At 45.2% G+C, this 20,552-nt stretch overlaps 3 protein-coding genes across 3 annotated transcripts in view; 2 read left to right on the top strand and 1 right to left on the bottom strand.

Moving 5' to 3' along the window:
* LOC101785503 (xanthine dehydrogenase) overlaps window positions 1-4,757 on the top strand; it is a 15,295-nt gene extending 10,538 nt beyond the window's left edge. Inside the window, exons 10-14 of the mRNA XM_004983859.4 lie at window positions 375-536; window positions 642-776; window positions 3,084-3,320; window positions 3,429-3,602; window positions 4,245-4,757. Of these exons, the coding sequence (XP_004983916.1) occupies window positions 375-536; window positions 642-776; window positions 3,084-3,320; window positions 3,429-3,602; window positions 4,245-4,487 (951 nt within the window). The 3' untranslated portion in view covers window positions 4,488-4,757. The remainder of the gene's footprint in view (window positions 1-374; window positions 537-641; window positions 777-3,083; window positions 3,321-3,428; window positions 3,603-4,244) is intronic.
* Window positions 4,758-6,776: 2,019 nt separating this feature from the next.
* LOC101785914 (cysteine-rich and transmembrane domain-containing protein WIH2) lies at window positions 6,777-9,065 on the top strand. Its single transcript, XM_004983860.3, has 3 exons — window positions 6,777-7,014; window positions 7,105-7,318; window positions 8,683-9,065. The coding sequence occupies exons 1-3, from the start codon at window positions 6,963-6,965 to the stop codon at window positions 8,726-8,728; spliced, it is 312 nt and encodes a 103-aa protein (XP_004983917.1). The 5' UTR covers window positions 6,777-6,962; the 3' UTR covers window positions 8,729-9,065.
* A 3,596-nt stretch (window positions 9,066-12,661) lies between these two features.
* Window positions 12,662-19,695, bottom strand: LOC101786322 (probable amino-acid acetyltransferase NAGS2, chloroplastic). Its single transcript, XM_022823278.1, has 10 exons — window positions 19,179-19,695; window positions 17,753-17,840; window positions 16,829-17,037; window positions 16,240-16,391; window positions 15,615-16,035; window positions 14,833-14,930; window positions 14,084-14,195; window positions 13,812-13,971; window positions 13,412-13,484; window positions 12,662-13,124 (listed from the first exon to the last, which is right to left on the bottom strand). Exons 1-10 carry the CDS (start codon window positions 19,503-19,505, stop codon window positions 12,968-12,970), a joined length of 1,797 nt encoding a protein of 598 aa, XP_022679013.1. The 5' UTR covers window positions 19,506-19,695; the 3' UTR covers window positions 12,662-12,967.
* Between the last annotated feature and the right edge of the window lie 857 nt (window positions 19,696-20,552).

Below are 20,552 nucleotides of genomic sequence, written 5' to 3' on the forward strand. Positions count from 1 at the left end.
CCCCCCCCCCCCACCCACCCACCCTCAAAATAAAAGTTTCCCTGGTTATATGTTTCTTATTTGATTTGGCTATGTTAAGTACTTATGTCGCTCCGAATCAGGCTTGGAGACTGTCCAACTTAGCAAATTATTTGCATTCTGCTAATCAAATAGCACTGAACTTAATTAGTGTGGATTTGCATTCTGATGGTTCTCTTATTTATTTGCTGTATTATTCTCCAGTACTGCCCCAATTTTGTTGGAACCCATATTTGAATATCATATATTTCTTCTAAAACTATCAAAGAAGCAGTTACTAGATATGCCATTGATTTTAATTCTTTATTTCATCATCATTACCTATCTAACATAAGTTTGGTGGGTTAACAATGCAGGCTGGTGCACTTGTTCAAGTTTACACTGATGGCACTGTCTTGGTAACACATGGTGGGGTTGAGATGGGACAGGGTTTGCATACTAAGGTTGCCCAAGTTGCTGCTTCGTCATTCAATATCCCTCTCAGCTCTGTATTTATCTCAGAGACAAGTACTGATAAGGTGAGGCTTACCACATGGATCTAATCCCCTTTAATTTCTTTCTTTATACATTGTACCACTTGCTAAGAAAAATGGGGTTATCACTGATGCATTTCACACATTCAGGTTCCAAATGCATCACCTACAGCAGCCTCTGCCAGTTCAGATTTGTATGGAGCTGCAGTTTTGGATGCCTGTCAGCAAATCAAGGCTCGGATGGAACCCATTGCTAGCAGGGGAACCCACAACTCCTTTGCTGAGGTACTGTCATGTCTTATCCTGTCTTAAGTAGATATACCACATTTTTATTCTAATATGAATAGGGACCATCATTGAACTGTGGTAATTATAAGTTCGTTTTCACGCTTCATCTTTGCTAGCTTCTTATGCTATTTCAAGGATTGAGCCATCATTTCATCATGAGCTCACAGCACTCTGATCTGTACAATATGTTCTTTATGGTATTGTGTGTATGTAACTGAGTGTTAACTGATGGGATGTTAGGATGATCAAGTTATCTATTTCAAGTTTTCGGCAATCTTTTTCTTACATGCTCTTAGTATTTGCATATGTAGAATGAGGTCATTTTCGTGGTATCTTAGGCTGGTTACTCAATAGCAAGGTATGCAGTGCATGTGTCAATGGCTGGTAAACCATCAAGTGTATAGTGGAGTGTAAGCACATATAATAGCCTAACCTTTGGTCACTTGTTGGTTCTCTGGTATAGCAGAGCATGAAAGTGCTTTCTGTCCCATGCTTTATTTTCCTTGCACAGATTCGGAATAGGATACCATGCTTTGTTTTCCTTGCACAGATTAAGTGGATAATTATGATCTTCCTTGGGTATGACTTGTTGACCAGTTAGTTGGGGGCTAACAGCTCCACAGGACTCACATTGGCTGTCAACTCGATTTAGAATTAGTGAGAAGCTAGTATTAGGAATTTGTTAGTTTTCCCTTGTTCTTGGATCTGGATCATCTCGTATTTCTTGTGACTTCTGTTTTTTCTAACCCTATATAGTACCCACCCTATGGTAGATATATAAAAAACTAAACACAAAAATTGTACAGCAGGTAAGTCCAAAAAGGAAACAAGAGAAAAGAAGAGTGAATTTTATGAGTGTGCTCACCCTATGGTGTAGCTCAATCTCAGCCATCAGATCGGTCCTGGAGGACTGGGGTGACGTGGCTCAATCTCAGCCCTCCGGTGCCGATCTGACAGGTGAGAATGTGAGATTGAACCATGCCATAGGGTCGGCAGCTGTCCCTGTGTTTACTGAGTATATTACTAAAAGAAAACAATGTATAGACTGAGTAGGGGGGGGGGGGGGGGGGCCTAAGGGAGTCAAGGCATGCTAGAATCAGTTTTGAGTCTTGCTGAATCTATACACTTGGAGTAACATCATTTGTGAAACTAGTCTTCCAGGCCTGGAAACTGGGCCATTTTTGCAAGAATGAAAATTCGTGAAACCAGTCTAGATGATGTCCCTGTTTCCCAATGTTCATGCTGCTACGATGAAAATTTCCATGAAGGCTGCTATAGAGCTGTTGTGCGTTGCCCTCTCTATGATGCTGAAAAAAACCGAAGTAAAGTTTCCAATGTATTCCCAGCTGTTGGTATAAATCAGCAGCCAAGAGTTGGAAAGATGTTTCTCAGTGTGTTGTACACAGAAAGCGATCATAGTTGTTACCATCGTTGGCAAAAAAATTTCCTTCTTGGTATTCAACCTTTCTATGAATAGCAGCCAAGTGAAGACTTCCAATTTGCTGCTACATTTTGTCTTCCAGAAAATTCTATTTATTTTGTAACTGTAGTAATAACATAGGTGTGTTGCATAATGTGTTTGACCCGAGAATTATGCTTACCTACATAATTTGCTTAATGTTAAGGCAGTTTTTTTTGGGCAAGGACTCCAGACTTTGAACTTGACTGTTAACTTCTTTCATAATATATTGTTGAAAAATAAAGAATCGTAATAGCATAATTACTTTCAGATACAAACATAATTATAAGAATTTTTTCGCAATTAAATGTCAGTAAATGTTACAAACTTTATAAGATGCAGAGGGAGTACATGTCCACACACTATATTTAACGGTATGATGGGTACTTGGTAGATAAAGGTGCTTCCCTGGTGTAGTGTGTACAGCTGTCTTCTCAAATATCATTCTTGCTTCACAGTTACCACTTTCAGAATTGCACTGTACAGTCCATGTGTTTGCTTGCGGTGCTCAGTTGCTCTATCATCAGGAATTCAGGATAAGCAGCAATCATGTCATCTTCCCCCTCGTGGTATTTTTGGATTTATAAATTTATAGATAATCACTTGTAGGCCATCAAGCTCGTTCTCCTTTTGTAATAGTGACCAAACACGAAAACAATGTCTTATTTTGCATCAGTTGATCTGGTTGCTACAGCTTACCTGTTTCTACATTTCGTTCTTGTTACCTCTAAACTCCTGTTTCTGTATAACCATATAGGAAAATAGAACTAAATTATCCTTTTCGAGAAAGCTGATCCATAAATTTATGGTTTGAATTAACTTTAGTGTTGCCTTATATTTTCCAGTTGGCTCAGACATGCTACATGGAACGCGTGGATCTCTCTGCTCATGGATTTTATGCCACACCTGATATTGGGTTTGACTGGACGAATGGCAAGGGAACCCCATTCCTTTATTTCACCTATGGGGCTGCTTTTGCAGAAGTTGAGATTGACACACTAACTGGGGATTTTCACACAAGGACAGCTGATATTGTTATGGACCTCGGCTTTTCAATCAATCCAGCAATTGATATCGGCCAGGTATGTTCTGAATGGAGGAAATGTTTGCTGTCACAGTAGTATTGTGGAGAAGTTTCTACCATACATTTACTTTTTGTCGCCTCTGTAACTTACCATTGCATCTTTCAGATTGAAGGAGCTTTCATCCAAGGTTTGGGTTGGGTAGCTATGGAAGAGCTAAAATGGGGTGATAATAACCACAAGTGGATTCGACCTGGGCACCTCTTCACCTGTGGACCTGGCGCTTACAAAATACCTTCTGTAAATGACATACCTCTGAACTTCAAGGTTTCACTGCTAAAGGTAAATATATTACTTATTTTGCAAATTATTGCCTGTTGGCGTTTCTCTATTTTGCGGTGTTTTTTCTATTTCCGGGCGAAAAGAATCAAACCTTATTGAAGAAGTTAATAATCAATGGCAAAAATGCTAATTTAAAGTGTTGTCTGCAAATACTTCTACAGAAATACCATGACATTCTCAGAAAAAAATACTGCAAATAAAATCTTGTATAAAATAAATCTGGACATCCATCCTTTCCTGCTCTGCTTTAAATGGAATGTCAATGGAGTATGTTTGGAATAACTTCTTTTTACTATGAATGTTTGGAAGTTCTCTATTATGAAGAAAAGAAATTGGTACCTGGCAGGATGGTTGTCCAGTTCTACCCCTCCAGTTGTCATAGGTTAGCTATATGGAAGATTATGTTTGTGTTGTTGTCTTTCCCATATTTAGAACTTGATTTATATAGTCTGAGCTGGTATAGACATCAAGAAATTTCCTTAGTGGCCTACAAACACAGAGAGGAAACTGATCTGCTGCTATTTTGACAGCCTTTGAATTACACTGTTTTTTCTTGTCTATGTGGAGTGAACGAGTGGCCTGCTTTTGTCTTCACTATGGCCATTTCTTCCAATTGATGCATCGTTACTTCTTTCGTTGCAGGGGGCACCAAATCCAAAGGTCATTCATTCTTCCAAAGCCGTAGGAGAGCCGCCGTTTTTCCTGGGCTCCGCTGTCCTGTTTGCGATAAAGGACGCGATCTTTGCTGCGAGGGCTGATGAGGGCCACTCGGAATGGTTCCCGCTGGACAACCCGGCGACACCTGAAAGAATAAGAATGGCGTGTGTCGATTCCATCACAAAGAAATTTGCCGATGCAGATTACCGGCCCAAGCTTAGTGTATAGAGCGGCTGCTGCGCCGATGCGGGGGCACACAAATTCCGGGCAGAAGCCTGCACTTGTAAAGTCTCAAGCCATCGTGAAGGACTGGTGTAGTGTCATAGGATCGCTGAACATTAATCAGTGGCTGCAAATAAGTAAAGGTAGAAAATCTGTGTAATGTAACTGTTTTGATTTGCCTCACATGTACAGGACATAAAAGCAGTACAGTAAAGTGATTACCTCAGGTATAAAAAAGATCATATGTGCCGCTTGAAAACATGGCATTGACCTCTAGTTTGGGTATCAATCAACATGTTCAGTATCGCGACCGGTGCTCGCGGTACGCGCTACCTGTCGGAAGACATCAACTCCTAATCTCCTATCTTAACAACATTCATGGAGGTGTGCTCCACGTGCTTGGGATCTTGGCCGATGCTGCACTGCTGGCTCGCTCGGCAAGACCCAACATGGCAAAGGGTACCGGTATCACGAATGTATTCCAGTGATGTCCAAATATAACCCTGCGGCGTTTTCAGCAGCACATTTTCCTAGTTATTCTTCCATTCCTGGCACACTTGGCCGGCCAATTAAAGATAATATCTGTGACTTATCCAATTTCCAGCGGTACAAGTAAAACCATTGATTCTATGTAGTATCGTCGTGTGGATTTGTAGTGCCGTACTCTTTTGTTATCATATTGTGATTCCAACATAAATTATACTAGCTCAAAAGTCTTGCTAGCCGGAGCACCTTTAAATTAACAGAGCGATAGTTAAAGCACCAGAAGAGCTAGTATTATACACGTGTGACCGTCCCGTGGGTGGACTAGACTTTTAGTGTTTGAGGCTCTAAACCCACTAGGTGGTTAGGGTCACTAGGGACGGAGCTAGGGAGGGGATGGCAAGGGCCCTTGCTCCCTCCCAAAAAATTGCTAAAATTTTTTCCTCTGTACTTCAACTGGTTTGCATGAAAAACTTATTTGAGTTTATTTTATTTACCTCTAATTTGTAAGAAATATGCATGATATAATTTACATGGCTCTCCTCTCGTTGCAATCCTAGTTTCATGTATCAGTACATGAAAGAAAAAACACGATCCATATAGTAGCAATGTGTGAAAAATTGTAAGACTAAGTATCCAGAGTTTTCGAAAGTGCTACAGGTCAGTTGGCATGCGACTCTTCACTCTCGTTTGATTAGTCATGTAACTCATTTGTTTAGGCATGCATGGTAACCAGTTGAAACTGAGATATTTTTGGCAGAAATCTGACGACGACAACGATCACAAGTGTACTGTAGCCTGGACTCGAGATTTTAAGGCGTGTTTGGTTCCGATAATGTAGTGGGATGGGATGAGACGAGCCTACTTCGTCCCATAATTGGTTCAGAAACACCCAGGATGGAACCATCTTAATAAAAAAATATGCTCATCAGATGTTGGATGCTCGTGTCCCTCCAAAATCAGCGGTTTGGGAGGCAGGAAATATGCTCATCAGATGCCCCATCCCTCCGAAACCAGCGGATTGGGGGCATCCACTTCGTTCCCGTCTCGCACCGTCACCCTCCGTCTCGAGGCCGCTTGGTGGCAGCGCGGCCAAGAGCATCGACGGGGGAGCCCATGGCGGCGCGGGGAAGGCCGCCGGCGGGAAGAGCCTGCCTGGGGGTGGCGGGGAGGATCCGCCGGAGAGGAGAGCCGGCCTGAGGGGCGGCGGGGAGGAGCCGGCGCGACGGAGCCCGAGGCCGGCCGGGGCGAGCTCCCCCGGCACTGCGGCAGAGCCCCAGGGCCGTGGGGACGAGCTCCCCCGGCGGCGCAGCAGAGCCCGAGGTCGGCGGGGGCGAGCTCCCCCGGCGGCACGGCCGTGCCCCAGTGCCGGAGGGACGAGCTCCCTGGCCGACAAGTTTGCCCATCGGGACTGAGGGGGAGGAGGAAGAAGCGCTCGTTAGTACGACAGGTGGATCCCACTAAAGGTGGCTAACAGAAGCAGAAAACGGCGTTGGTCCCGCAGATTCTTCAACCAAACAAAATACATGAGCGAATCGATCCCATCCCAAAAAAAAATGGAACGGAAGCATCCCATCTGTATTGTATTGTGTTCAGCCAAACACAGCCTTAGCCGGCTTAGGGACGCTTCGTCGTGTGTGTCCATCTGGCTAGCTCAACGGCACACTCGCTGCTTCGTCGTCGGCCAAACGGCTACATCGCATCCGCAGCGGCGCGGACCCAGGCTGCAGGCAGCAAAGGCAAAGCCAGCCCAAACCCCACGCGGTTCCGATCCGACACGCTCCTGGTCTGGTCCTACCGGCCGCTGGAGGCACAACTGCCCCCTCCGCTCTGGCAGGTAGCAGCTCTTGCCTCTCTGCCCGCCTGCCTGTAATCTCGTCTCGTCTATCTATATAATAACTAACCGCCGGTCCGCGTCCGCGCCCGCCCACACCCAGCGCCGCGCCGCCCTCAACACCACTCACCACCCAAACCCTGCCTCCGCCTCCCGCCGCCGCGATGAGCTACTACGGCCAGCAGCAGCCGCCCGTCGGCGTGCCTCCGCCGCAAGGTCCGTATCTCGATCGCCGGCTAATTACATCTCTCGTGCTCCACTGTTCCATCCACCTGACGTCTGCGTCTCCTCTCTTGGATCTCGCAGGGTACCCCGGGAAGGACGGGTACCCGCCGGCGGGCTACCCGCCCGCGGGCTACCCACCGCCGGCGCAGGGCTACCCACCGCAGGGCTACCCGCCGCAGCAGGGGTATCCACCGCAGCAGGGGTACCCGCAGCAGGGCTACCCGCCGCCCTACGCGCAGCCGCCGCCGCCGCAGCGGCCGCAGGGCAGCGGAGGGCCCTCCTTCATGGAGGGATGGTACGTGCGCCGCCTCCCCTTTCAATCCTCTCTCTATCATCACTCGACGTCCCATGCGTACCCAGATCCGAGTAGTACAATTCGTGTTCGCCGTCTCGAAATACCGGTGGAAACGTTCGCCGGAGACGGCGCCTCCGCCGGCGGCGCTAGTGGGTGGGGGAGTTAATCGTGTGGCGTAGGCCTGGGTGTAGTTGGCCAGCGCCAATCGGCGAGCGGTTGGGTGGACGTGGTGGCGGGCCCGGCTTCCCCGCGCCCGTGAGCTGACCGCGCCCCGGTCCTCCAAAAGCCTGACGCGTGGTCCCCACTCCGCCCACGACGCCTCTCCTGCGAAAAAAATATCTTTTGGGTTGGGTTGGCCCGGCCTTTCCAGCTTGGCTTTTGGTCAGTGTGTCTCGTTACTCGAAGTTGACCTTCTATCTGAAGCGCCTCATACAAATTTCTAAGTTTCAATTTGGCTGATTTCTTCCGAGCTGATGCGCTGCATATTGATTATAGCTGCAAAAGGACTGTAGGCGATTGATAAAAACGATTTGTTACAGCTGCATCTTAAAAGGTTGACAACACTTGCTGCATTTCTGCGAAACCTGCCAGCACGTCGTTGTTTACTTAATTATTAACGATGTTCTCGTTGCGAGACAGTTACTACGTTGTGTTTGCCGCTTGGGTTAGAACAAGGTAACTAAACCGATGGAATCAAAGGATCATTCTGGAGATCATCTCTTTGGTCTGATTCCTTTTTCTAACTTATACTGCCAGTGCCAGCCGAGAAATATTTCCGGTGAACGGTGATGCACTATGGAACTCATGATCAGTGTTTCTCTGTTGAGATGATTGGTGTACTGTGGTATCATGCCAACCGAGAAATATCAACACCGCCAGATCAGTGTTTTTCTCGTTGCGAGACAACTGCGTTGTGTTTGCCGCTTGGGTTAGAAGAAGGTAGGTAACTATTCCCCGAGAAACCGATGGAATCGAAGGATCATTCTGGAGATAGTCTCTTTGGTCTGATTCCTTTTTCTAACTTATACTGCCAGTGCCAGCCGGGAAATATTTCCGGTGAACGCTGATGCACTGTGGTCTATGGAAGTCATGATTTGTTTCTCTGTTGAGATGATTGGTGTATTGTGGTATCATGCCAACCGAGAAATCTCAACACCGCCGGATTATGCAGATGAATACTGATTGGTCATACGCTCAATTTATATGCATTTGGATTGTTGTACTACACAGCTCTCTTTGTTTTTGTTGTCCACCTAAGCAAGAAACTAGACATTCTTTTTGTCAATTTTGTAGCAGCAAAATGCCTATTACTTTATGACTATTGTTGCAATTTCCTGATGGAATTCTTTGATCTGTTTCGACAGCTTGGCCGCCCTTTGCTGCTGCTGCCTGTTGGAGGCCTGCTTCTGAGTTCTTCGCTATGCACAACTTCCTCGCTGCGTGTGCTTGATATAATCAAGATTGGCTCGTTAAGCTGCTTCCTATCTAAGAAGATTACAGCAGCGCCTATGCAAATCGCATATCTCTGGTCCTCTTATCGATCTGTTTCTGTGTTGAGATGATTGGTGTACTTAGTGGTATGATGAAGTTTATGTCACCAGTGGAATCCTTGGTCTAGCTAGCATTGTGAGATAATTTAATCTCTGGAGTCATCGCATTTTGCTCCAAGGCATTGTCTTGCATGTGGGATGTGTCTATAATCTTTTATTTTTCATCACTGAAAAGTACGCTCCTCTGTTTTTCTCCTTTTTTTTCCCCTTCATTTCTTGTCTTTTCAAGCTGAAGACATTGGTGCATTTGTTGGCTATCCCAAGCTTAGCTATGGGATATAGATGAAAAAAATGATGCTTTTTCCCAACACAAAAGGCCTGAAAGAAAAACATTCATTAGACATCCAGGTCCAACTAGATGAGTTCATGGGAAATTGGGAACTGCTCGTTTCTATTGGATGTTATACACGAGTCGTCCAGTCCATGATCCAGTTAAAGAACGCTGCTGAAATTTTTCTTGAAATTTCTTGTTTTCTTGAAGGGATTTCCCTTGAAATTTCAGCATTCCATAGAGGACATCTATACAGATCCAAGTTAGCGCGTGTTTGACCTGTCCAGAAACTAATGCAGCGACCCCCTGAATTATTCTGTAGTAATGAATTTAATTTAAAAGCACACATGATCAGCGCCTAGTTGTCACAATGATGTCCGCCATCCTGTGATTCCTGTCACGCTAAAATTGTAAAGATCGATGTCATGGTAGTGACATGGAAATGGCAAGGCAAGTGCCTAGCAACTTGGCGATAGTAGCGACAGCAACGATAGCGGCCCCTCTGCTTTGAGAATTGCAACTTGGTCCTTGAGAAAGATCGTGGGGATTGCCTGACACTCCTGCAGACGACTTGACCTGCTCGGCCGTTGAGCCTAGCGAGGCCTTATTTTGTTAATGGTCCTAGCTTTTTAATAGGGGTTGTTCGCCCGTTACATCTGGTGGTTGGCATCTGGAGAACAGAGGATCACCGGACCCGATCCATGCTGGGAAAAGCAGCACAGAAGTGAAGCTTTGCTTGCTAATTTGGGACTGCCGATTTTGAGTTACGGCCCCTTTGCTAGAGCTCTTTTTGGTGGAGCCAAGCTAAAGGGGGAAAATGAAATGGCTCCTGTGAAGAAGCCATCCGGAGTCGGAGCTGTTTTTACACGTAGGAGACGAAGCCGGTTTTTTTTTGGTTCCGGCGGCTTCCTCCCGCACGCCCAGCCAGCGGTTAGGAAAGTGCCCCTCAAGTTGGCCAATATTACGTTCAAATTGCCACCGCAACCAGAAGAGTATCGCCTCTCCCTCTGTCCTCACATCGCCTCGCCTCGCAGTAGGGACGGCGGCGCCATGGACCAGCTCCGGTGGCGCGCAGGAAGGTGCTCTGGGCGGGGAAACTAGCGGATCGACCGTGGCTGACCTCGATCCGGGGGTTGGGGGCGGCGGAGGCGCCGCATCTAGGCCGGCGGCGGTCGGCCAACGGTGAGCGCAGCAGGTAGACGGCGACTCAGCGGATGAGCAGGAGCGTGGGTAGAGGAGCTTGGCCCGGCGGGGCCGTTGTGCTGCCGGCGACGACGTGCTTCCGGGCGGAGGCTCGATGGCGCGGCGGCAGCGACCTGAGGCTGCGCGGCGATGGGGAGCTGGGCGGCGGGGCGCGGGGCAGCGCGACGACCGGGGGGGGGAGCTAGGCAGCGCGGCGACGAGGAGCTAGGCGATGGAGAGAAGGGCGGCGGAAGCCCAGAGGAGACGGGAAGATAAGGCAGATGGAGAACGTGGAGAAAAAAGAAAAGGAGAAGGAAAATAGAGAAAAAAAAGAAAAGGTGAAGGAAAAAAAAGAAAAGGAGAGAGGAGTCCCTTTTCATTTATTTTTTAATTCAAATGGACTTAAATTATAAACTAATATTAAATATTCAATTCATCTATTAAAAAATATATATCCAAGGGCATATAGGACATTTGACCTCTTACGTCCATTCCTAAAAATACAGGAGAAGTTGTTTTGCCAAACACTTTCCAAAACAGCTCCATCTACACCAGAGAAGCTGCTCCACTAGAGGAGCCAGAGCCGGAGCCGTTTTAGGAGGAGCCGGAGCCCTGCCAAACTGACCCTTACAATGAGCTACTCTTGTTGGTGGCTTTAAGCCGGTCTTAATGGAAAGTTTTATGAGCATTAAAATTTATACCACATCACTTGGCAAGATCATTATTAGGAAAGAGAAGGAGAAGTTTCATCAGATGGGAAAAGAAGTTTCATCCCCATGACACCAAGTAAGCATAGTTATCAAGTTCTTAGTCTTGAAAACTGTGCACTCTGACCTTAGCCTCTTATTTATAGCTGAAAGATATACTAGAAACCAGCTATAATAAATTATTCCTTAAGGCAAAGACTTGACTTAACTTTGACACACCGAGAGAAAGACTTGACTCAAGCTTGCAGCCCAAAGAAACTTAATACCTAGAAATTAGCTGCCTATGCTAATACCAGTAGATAAGCAAACCACGAGGATTTCCTCCTCGATCGTAAGCTCCACCATGTCAAGCGGAGTTTCGATCGACATCTGCGAGTACTTGTTGGGACAATGCGTAGCAGCTTCTCAATAGCACGTTGCTTGTTGATGGTGTCATCGATGTTTAGTGAACTTATCAGGCAGAAAGGCGAAGCATGAAGTTGTTCACATGCTCGCCATTGTGGAAGGAGAGCAGCTCCCACTACCTGCGCAGACGCTGCAGGATTGTCTTGCGGGTGTAGTAAGAACCGACGTGAATGGATTTATCACTTCCCACACAGAATGACGTCAAGCGCCATGCGATCCTCTTGGTGATGAGCATCGCTGTGCTCAACCGCGTCCCAAGGGCCACGAGCGTCCAGCTTCACCCTTTACCAGGAGACTCCAATCCTCGTAGTTGTCGCGTGTCAGCTGAGGGAACGACGTACCGGTCACCTGCTCCTTTACCACGCAATGGATGACCACGTCTGGTTCATCCCACGCCTCCCACACCATGACGTGGAAGGGGAATGGTGGCGATATGCCTACCGCCCTACGTATAGGTCCGTAGCTTGGCTCCAAGACAGAACTGGCGACATGGATTTCAACAAAGACTGATACAAATGTTGGGGGAAATAGCATAGAACTGAAGATCTGCTAGATGATTTGTTTCTATAAAGCTAAGATGAGAGTCTGATTTTGAGTTGCATAAGTAGCCTTTTACTTGTAGTTGGAAGCCAGACATACAAACTTACTCCCTTCATCCTAAAGTAAGTGTTTTTTTAGCATTCAAATTTAAATTATCCTGAAAAGTTGTTCTTTTAGGTTCTAACGAGCCTCATCTAATTAAAACAACACTCACATCAACAAAAAGCGTATGGAGAAACGTGGAGACAATCATACACTCAATTAATGTTTTTTTTATTCCAATGTATATGGATTCATTCAAGATCCATAAAAACAAATAGACAACGTGGCTTTCAATCATAATTAATATAAGTAATTAGGGATAACAACGTCATTTCTTATAACTAATAAGGTGTCTAAAATTTGCTAGATGAACGATTATTTTGGATGGAGGGACTACTCCTAAGGCAAAGACTCGACTCAAGCTTGCAGTCCGAGAAAACTCACTACCTGAGGAACTAGCTACCTATACTAATACTAGCAGCTAAGCAAACACAAGGATTACCGCAATCCAGACCACGGAATGATGAACTAGAGGTCAGCCGGTCCGGGGAGGACCTGGGCTTGACCTCCACCTCCTAGGTTGGAATTTGAAGTTTTCGGTTTGTTTTAACTTTGAAATAGCACTTGGTGAACTGGTGAAGAAGAATAGTTTACAAGAGTACAAGACTAGCTAACTCCATTTCGCCCGGTGAAAAAAACGGTGGAGAAGGGGAATCGGTCACAGTACAACAACACAACTGGCTCAAAGCTATTAGCCAGCCAAAGATTACACTATACCAACCCCAGTGGCAGCTCCTACTCAAGAAACAACCGTCACATCGATTATTTACCCTTTTTATGCAAATACATCGAATATTTACTTGCATAAACACAGTTCTACAATGTACAAGCGCTGCAGGGGTCATCAAACAACCCTCGTGTGCAGCAACTAGATCTGTAAACTAGCATTGAATCATCTCATGGCAAACCCGTTGACAGCCATAAGCCCAATCTCTGCAACCTGGAGCCGCTTCATGTAGTATTTCGACCCACGCGAAAGGTCAATTCGTTTTCTCCTCACTGCTGGCAGCGATTCAATGGAGCACTCCTTGAAGCCGCGACGAACAAACCTGCGGGAGATCCAGACAAAATAAGCAACATTCTTTTATCTGGCTAAGTGAGAAACAATTTGGGTTGGAACTGTGGATTGTTATTTTCTCAACATTCACTGTGCGCAAGGTGAAGACAAGATGTGGTTTTGCCCCACCAGATGAAGGCATTGCAGTTTCTACTTCCTAATGATGCATTGAGATTCGCTAGGTTTCAGTATCTAAATAAAACATGCAAGATCAAACGCCTCTTCTTACTATCTTTGATAACATATAAAACTCTCATAACTACTAGAACAAGTACATACCAATCAGCTGTCCGTGTAGTAAGCAAGAATAATTTCTCCAGTCCAAGGGATAAAGCCTTCTTCTCAACGTAATCTGCAAAAACAGTATCACCATGGGTAAGTATTTGAATATTTGATCAATCGTACCTGACAAACTTGGTTTTTGTTCCTTGATGTTTTCTTGTGTTATTTAGAAATTAAATGTTGGAAATATCAAATAATCACTATCATACACAACCCAGGATAAACCACAACAAAAAATTTGTCAGCCTAGCCACCAATACGGCCCAGTCTTAACTCTGTCCCATCACAGTAACCAGTTTCTAAATACTTATTGTGCAAAACCTATCTACCTTGAACCGATGTGGCATGTGATGTTAATTCAACAAAAGAACAGAAATATGCTAAACTGCAGTCATACCAAGCAACTTGTCTCCTTGGCCTTGTCCTCGACATTCTTCAGAGACAGCAATAGCAGCAACTTCTCCGGATTTATCCTCAAGATAAGGAAAGAGAGCAGCACACGCTATGATCGAACCATCTCTTTCCACGACGATGAATGACGTCAATGCTTCAAGAAGCTAAGGAAAAGAGAGAATTTTCTGTTCAGTTGCATAAAATGCTAGACTGAAAGAAAGACGCAGCACTAATGAACAGATCGATGTTTTATTTGTAATAAAAGAAAATAATGACCTCTTTATCTGTTCGGCGCACCAGGACACCAGATTCTTCTAGAGGATGAATGATCTTTCTAATACCAGAAAGATCTTCCTCTCTAGCCATTCTTGTACCTTCATACATATCCCTGCAAAATATGAGGAAATACTGTTAATTCCCATCCACATTCTGCTTAAGATATATAAGCACTCCAAAAAGTCCTATTCTACATCACACGCAGTATCATTCTTTAGATTAAGGATCATGTTCTATTGTTGTTTGCCCTTGCAGATTATGTTGATAAACAGCTAGGAACTCCCATAGACCTAAAACTGGAGAACAAAATTTGACTTTCCAGCGAGTAGCCAATATACCACTTTCAACCATTACAATATAGCATCAAACACGATCATAATTCATAATCTTATTTTACACCATATGGTATATGGTCAAATATCCACCAGTGATTCCCTTAAAACACACCCACCATTGACCTAACATATATTTTGGCACAGAACTAAAGCATTCCAATCTCAAGAAGACTGGGAAATTAAATAAAGACGAACTAGAAAGGGAAATATATATTCCCTAAGAGATATGCCATGCGTGCATTTTTTTTAGCAGAGTTTAGGGGAGCGATTTCTTGTGACGCTGACAGAAACACATCAAAAACCACTTGCTCAAGACTGCATCTAGGTACATCACATATTAAACCAATATGGGCTTACACACAAAAGCTGCTATGTTCAGTGGCAGCTAACATAGAAAAAACAGTTCTATTATACCTAGCTATCATCGTTCCAACACCATCTCTAGTGAATAGTTCCAACAACAATGATCCACCAACAGTACCATCCACGATATGAACTCTTTGGACACCACCCTGACATGAGAAAAAGGAGGAAATTATATTAGGGCAAAAGAAAATGTGCAGGACAGATGATAAGAATGTATGTATTACTGTCACATGTTGCATCATGGAACATAATGACCCAGGGATTGTAGCAGACATCTTATTCCATGCACCAATGCATATTCCAAGTACACTTTAGACAATGGAAAAGGTATACATACTTAACTTTCGCTACAAGTGCACTACAATAATGACATGGCAGACTATGAATAAATTCTGATTTGCCTTCCCTTTCCCCTGAATAGATCTAGCAGTTGAGAGTTTTATTTGTCACGTTTCAGAATGAAAAATTTTAGTGAGTATACCACTGATTTTTAGATAATTGCACAAAAGAACTATCAATCAACAAGAGAAAGGTGCCTCCCACATGATAGTGGTTTTCTACTCTAATATTTATACACACACAGATGAGTTCAGTCAGCCAAAGTTGATATGCACATATTCGTAAGCACTTTAGAAAATATGAGCATCCTGCAGTTCGAGATTGTCGTGAACATTGCTGGAGCCCTAGAGACAAAGTGGGAGTAACTTGTTGTGGGAAATAAACTTCAGAACATCACAGTCACAGGGTTCAAAACACAATCAAGAATCAGGAATCAGTAAAGCATGCAAAATTGTTTAAATAATAAAAAATGTAAGAAGCTAAATACTTACATGGCATACATATGCTGCTGCTGCCAACTCTGAAAGGTAACCATTTGACCTGCTCAAGCGCTCCTCCCCACCAATAGCAAACCCTTGCTCACCAGAGAGACCATTTCCATTATTAAAACCCACACCATTCCGGAAAGATGCAGTGTACCCATTAAAATGGCTCCTTCCATTCAAACCATGTTCTGTATCCTGTTTCATCGGGAGGTTGCGGACATGATTAATGTCCTCCTCATCAACAACCTTAACATAATTCGCAGCAATCTCACTCTGCTTAGCACGTGTTCTGATCAACATATCTGCCTCCTCAATAGACATGAAACGATTGATTCGGCCATGCTCGTCAAATATTTGTCCATCGACAATGCAAATAAGCTTGTCCGCCTCTATGGCTAAAGCACATGCTGTAGCAACTTCATATGTACTACAAAATAAGCCAAAAAAAGTGATGTTAGCGCCTGCACGTATCAAAATGGCGCAACTGCTAACGTTGCATCTTTCCAAGAGCGTTGCCATGAGTAAAGATACAAGGCAATTTTTTATGGTAAAGCATAGCATCACTTATATACTGCGATATGTTCTAAATTAATAGCAAAAGCTACAAATATGAATGGAGTAAGCGGCATACTTGCAGTTTAAGACCTCCCCTGCACTGGAGTATCCCATATTGCTCACAACAACTATACTATCTCTATCAAGCCTTTCTCTTATCCGTGAAACATCTATTTTCTTAACTTCACCAGTGAATCCATAATCAGTGCCACCAACAACCCCTCGCCTCTGCCAAAGAAGAGAGAGGTATATCAATTCAACATCTCAGGACTTAGGTACAAATCATTTGAGATGCAGGCAACATAGAGTAAGTTTGCATTTTATCTGTCCTTGAGAGGTAACATAACGGATGCAAACAGTATGAGTTCAACATTAATTGAGCATTGAAGCGTGTACAATACTACATTATACAGTAAGTTTAGATTCAAAATTGACCCCCGTAGCACCCCAAGTATTCCTCCCTTCCTTAACCCTCTTCTCCCACACACCCAATGTCTCATCAATCAATGCTCCTACAAGCAATATGATTGAAAAATGCTACTCTTGGTACAGTGATACCAAAAATCCGCACTTATATTTTCTTCCCATTGTCTATTCACTGTATGTGATACCCACATACAAATGGAAGATGATATGCAGTAAATAACCAGCGCAGTTGAACTAACCTTAGCACCAAGAAAATTTCCACTAGCAACATTATCAGCAATTTCGTGCCAACGGCCATTAACCCCATGTCGACGGAGATTTAACATTGGTGGACCAGGAGATAGCTTCGCTTCTATAGTTAGCCGTATTCGGCCAGCTGCCTCCATTGCAGCCTCTAATGAATCTGAATCGGTAATACGGTAACGACCAGCATACTTAGCCTTCTTGCCTGAAAAAAATCACAAAACTGAGCTCATTGGAGACCACAGACGCATCACAATAAGTGAAATAAGAAAAATAAAGAAAACAATCTAAGCTCGAGAGGCAAGTTAATTAAGAGTGCAAAAAACAAAGCATGAACTGCAATGGTATTAAAAATTGAGTTCACAGCTTCTAAATTTGGTGCTTCACCAACAATATATGAACACCTAAGAATATGTTAATTTTGGATAGAATTATTACTGCAACACATCATGAACAATTGCATAGTGCAAACAGATGTAATCTCTCCAGCCACTATGAAGCAACACATAATTACCCCACAGCTGTGCATAAGTAGAATCTCAAAATGCAAATTCACAAAGCTAATGCAAGACATTATTGCAAATGGATATGTTCACCTCTCTTTTCATAGTATTTATGATTTAAGACATTGAAAGCTTAAACCTAAAACAGTGAAGTTTACCCATGAGTACTGTTCATCCTCCATAACACCACCATACTTCCCTATCTGGTATCATATTAATATGACGGATGACGCACATAAAAAAGAAAGAAAAAAAAAGAAAGGGAATAGAATCTTTCAAAGTAGATAGCAACTTTTACAGGATATCAAACTGTTACAAAACATCATCTTAAGCAGCATGCAAAAAAGGAAACTGTGGTAGAGAACACACAATATCAAATTGTTCATACAGGAGTAAAGATGCCAAGCTATAGCTAACCTCTCTCAGCCAAGAGCTTATCAATCTGGACATGTGTTCCAGGAACGAGAACAAATTTGATCCCAAGACCATGAAGAAGGGATATATCCTGCACATAAAAATAAATACAATGAAGCAGACAACAAAGAAGGCATGCATCAGTAGCGATCTGTTTATTTTACAAAAACGTAAGGTACTCTGCCACATAATTTTAGCAACTCTATGTTTTATATAAGCCAGTATATAATAGCCTCAATAGGACAAATTACTTAATGAAAGAAAACAAGCGACACAGGAGACTGTAAGGAATCAGAGAACAAAGTGGGCAGATAAAATTAAAATTTCAGAAGGGGGGACACGGTAGAAGCCGAACAGCCCATCTCATGCTAGGGAACAACTAGGTGTGCGATAGTGGTTAGCAGTGCTTTGTCTGACTCTGTAGCTGGCAGGCAACGGTTATTATAATAGTAGATTAAGATAATTGTAAATCAATGCTTTAGCTCATAAAGTGATTCACCTGCCTAAGTATATATACAATACTATGTCTAATTCAGCGTGTCTCTCTCACAGGAAAAATGATGAAGCCCCATTGGAAGAAATAGAATGGCGAAAGAAACATATAAGCTATGTCTAATTCAACATCTCTCTCTCACATGAAAAATGATGAAGCCCCTTCAGAAGAAGTAGAATGACGAAAGAAACATATATCCAGAAAACTTCACTATTGCTTTTTCCAAAAATTGCTTCCTTTCATTGGCCAGAGAAGCAAAAGGAGCTGGTCGAGCTATCCAAGATTTTGCAAAACAATAGTTTTCAACGGAAGAGTGGGTGAGGTGAGAAGGCCAGAAACAGAAAGTGAGAATAAGACTACCAAGGAAGACACGTGCAATTGGTAAGCTGAAATCTTTTCAACAAAACGGTAGGTGAGTCAAACAGGCCTGGAAAATCCTAAATGATAAACCCCACCCGAATAAGCAATTTTCATGAATTTTGGTGCCATTGTGTCTCGTGGCAGCACAATTGATATGCAATTATGCATCATGCAACTTAAACAATAGCAGAACAAAAATCAGTCTTCAGTCTCATCAAAATTGTTGAAATATCGGTTATTTCAGTAAAGTTGGAAGGGAAGAGTCAGAATTTCCATTTCTGAAGTTTTGATACCCTTAAACTTCGACGTTTTTAATTTTTCTTAAAAAATGACCGTTGCACTGTTTTTGAACTACAATAATTGATCGAGTTCATAAACTGCCTGGCGTAACAATCAGCAACACCTTTTCCGTTTCCTTGAATGAAAAGAGCAACCAGCAGCACAGAACGGCGCAAAATCCGCATAAGCTGATAAGCGGAAAGGCACCAGCCGATTCCATCTCATCCCATTGCCGTAAAAAGTTAGATCAAATAAGCAAAACGCAGAGCGCCAGAACCCTGTGTTCGAGAGGGCCACCTGCAGAATGCCGTCGAGGTGGGGTCCGGCGACGACCTCCCCTGAGATGACGACGACGAAGGTGCTCCCTCGGTGGCCCCGGATGTACGGCCACGCCTCCCGGAACCACCCGACGAACCGGCCCCCTTCCTCCGCCTCCGCCTCCTCCGGCAAAACCCCGCCGGCCGGCGCCCTTGCCCCTCCGCAGCGCACGCCGGCGGCGGGCCGCCTGCGCCGCCCGGTGATGCAGGGGACGCGCGCGGCCGCCGCCCAGGGCCGCGCCGGCGAGGCCTCGCCGCCGGCGACGAAGCGCGCGGAGGCGGAGGCGGCGGCGAGGGACGTCGCCATCCGGCGGGAGCCCGGCCGCCCGGCGGCGGGGGGACGCTTAGTGGCTCGGGATCGTGGGGTGGGGATAGGTGGCACGAGCGGGGTGGGCGGGCGGGGGCGTGCGGGCGCGTGTACGCGGCGAGAAGGGAGAGGGAGAGTGGGGGAGCGAGAGCGGCGGGGGAATTGGCGTTGGCGCGCAGCGAGACGGGGCTCGCGCCGTGGTTGGAGACTGGAGGAGGAGAAGGCAGCTTTTTATATGCGGCGGTGAGCGCGCGTCCGCCGTTCTGGTCGTCTCGCCTCGGACTTTTTCGCGCTCTCGCTCGCATTTCTTTGCTGTAAAATAAATGATCCGGTGGGATTAGAATTAGATGGTCCATGGCGGAGGCGCGGAAGGTGAGAGCCTGCTGAGAGGGATAGCCAAGGCGGCGACGGCGACGGCGACGCGGCGGTTGGTGGGTGGCCGGCGTCCGGCGGCCTCTGCGCACGTGGAGGGGCGAGGCGCAACAGTCACCACCGGGGGCGTGTCAGGAGCAGGGACGCTGGAGGGGCGGCAACACCGCACGTGCCCCCACATCGACGTGACGCCGCGTGTGGCTGACCCTGCATCGGAGCGGCCGCCGCCGTCGATCGCAGGCACAACGTTCGTCGAAGGTTTGAAATCTAAAAAAAAAACGTTTGAAACTTTTTTATTCAAGTTTGAAACTCAAGTCCCCGGAGGAGATTCGTTGGATCAGTGGATTCAATTCAAATGTGGTCAGGCAGGCTGTCGACGTTGCCTGCCACGATCGATCGCCCACGCGACCCTGACCAGATTATGCAGTGATGAAGGAATGGCCTCGCGAGAACCGCGGTTCACTGTCAGTCGCTGCTGCCCGATTTGGGACGGACGTCGAACGTGGAGTTTTTGTCTGGGTTCCATGATCTTTGCCCCCCGGGCCCCGGGATTCATCATACACTCGTCCTCCAGAAATTTTTGACCTCCGGGGGGAAAAAAGACATGTCCTCGTTACCGACGCAGTTAGACTCGTATGAAATAGCTGCACCCGCAGTTGGGTCACTTACGTGTAG

Source organism: Setaria italica, chromosome IX (genome assembly GCF_000263155.2).
Source record: "Setaria italica strain Yugu1 chromosome IX, Setaria_italica_v2.0, whole genome shotgun sequence".
Classification (NCBI taxonomy): Eukaryota; Viridiplantae; Streptophyta; class Magnoliopsida; order Poales; family Poaceae; genus Setaria; species Setaria italica.

Excerpts from the sequence above, each read along its gene's own strand:
- LOC101785914 (XM_004983860.3), top strand. The coding sequence starts at position 6,963 with ATGAGCTACTACGGCCAGCAGCAGCCGCCCGTCGGCGTGCCTCCGCCG. Across the intron at positions 7,015-7,104 it reads CGGCGTGCCTCCGCCGCAAG|GGTACCCCGGGAAGGACGGG; the intron begins GTCCGTATCTCG and ends TGGATCTCGCAG. Across the intron at positions 7,319-8,682 it reads CCCTCCTTCATGGAGGGATG|CTTGGCCGCCCTTTGCTGCT; the intron begins GTACGTGCGCCG and ends CTGTTTCGACAG.
- LOC101786322 (XM_022823278.1), bottom strand. The coding sequence starts at position 19,505 with ATGGCGACGTCCCTCGCCGCCGCCTCCGCCTCCGCGCGCTTCGTCGCC. Across the intron at positions 13,972-14,083 it reads TGCGCCGAACAGATAAAGAG|CTTCTTGAAGCATTGACGTC; the intron begins GTCATTATTTTC and ends TCTTTTCCTTAG. Across the intron at positions 13,485-13,811 it reads CCAAGGAGACAAGTTGCTTG|ATTACGTTGAGAAGAAGGCT; the intron begins GTATGACTGCAG and ends CTGTTTTTGCAG.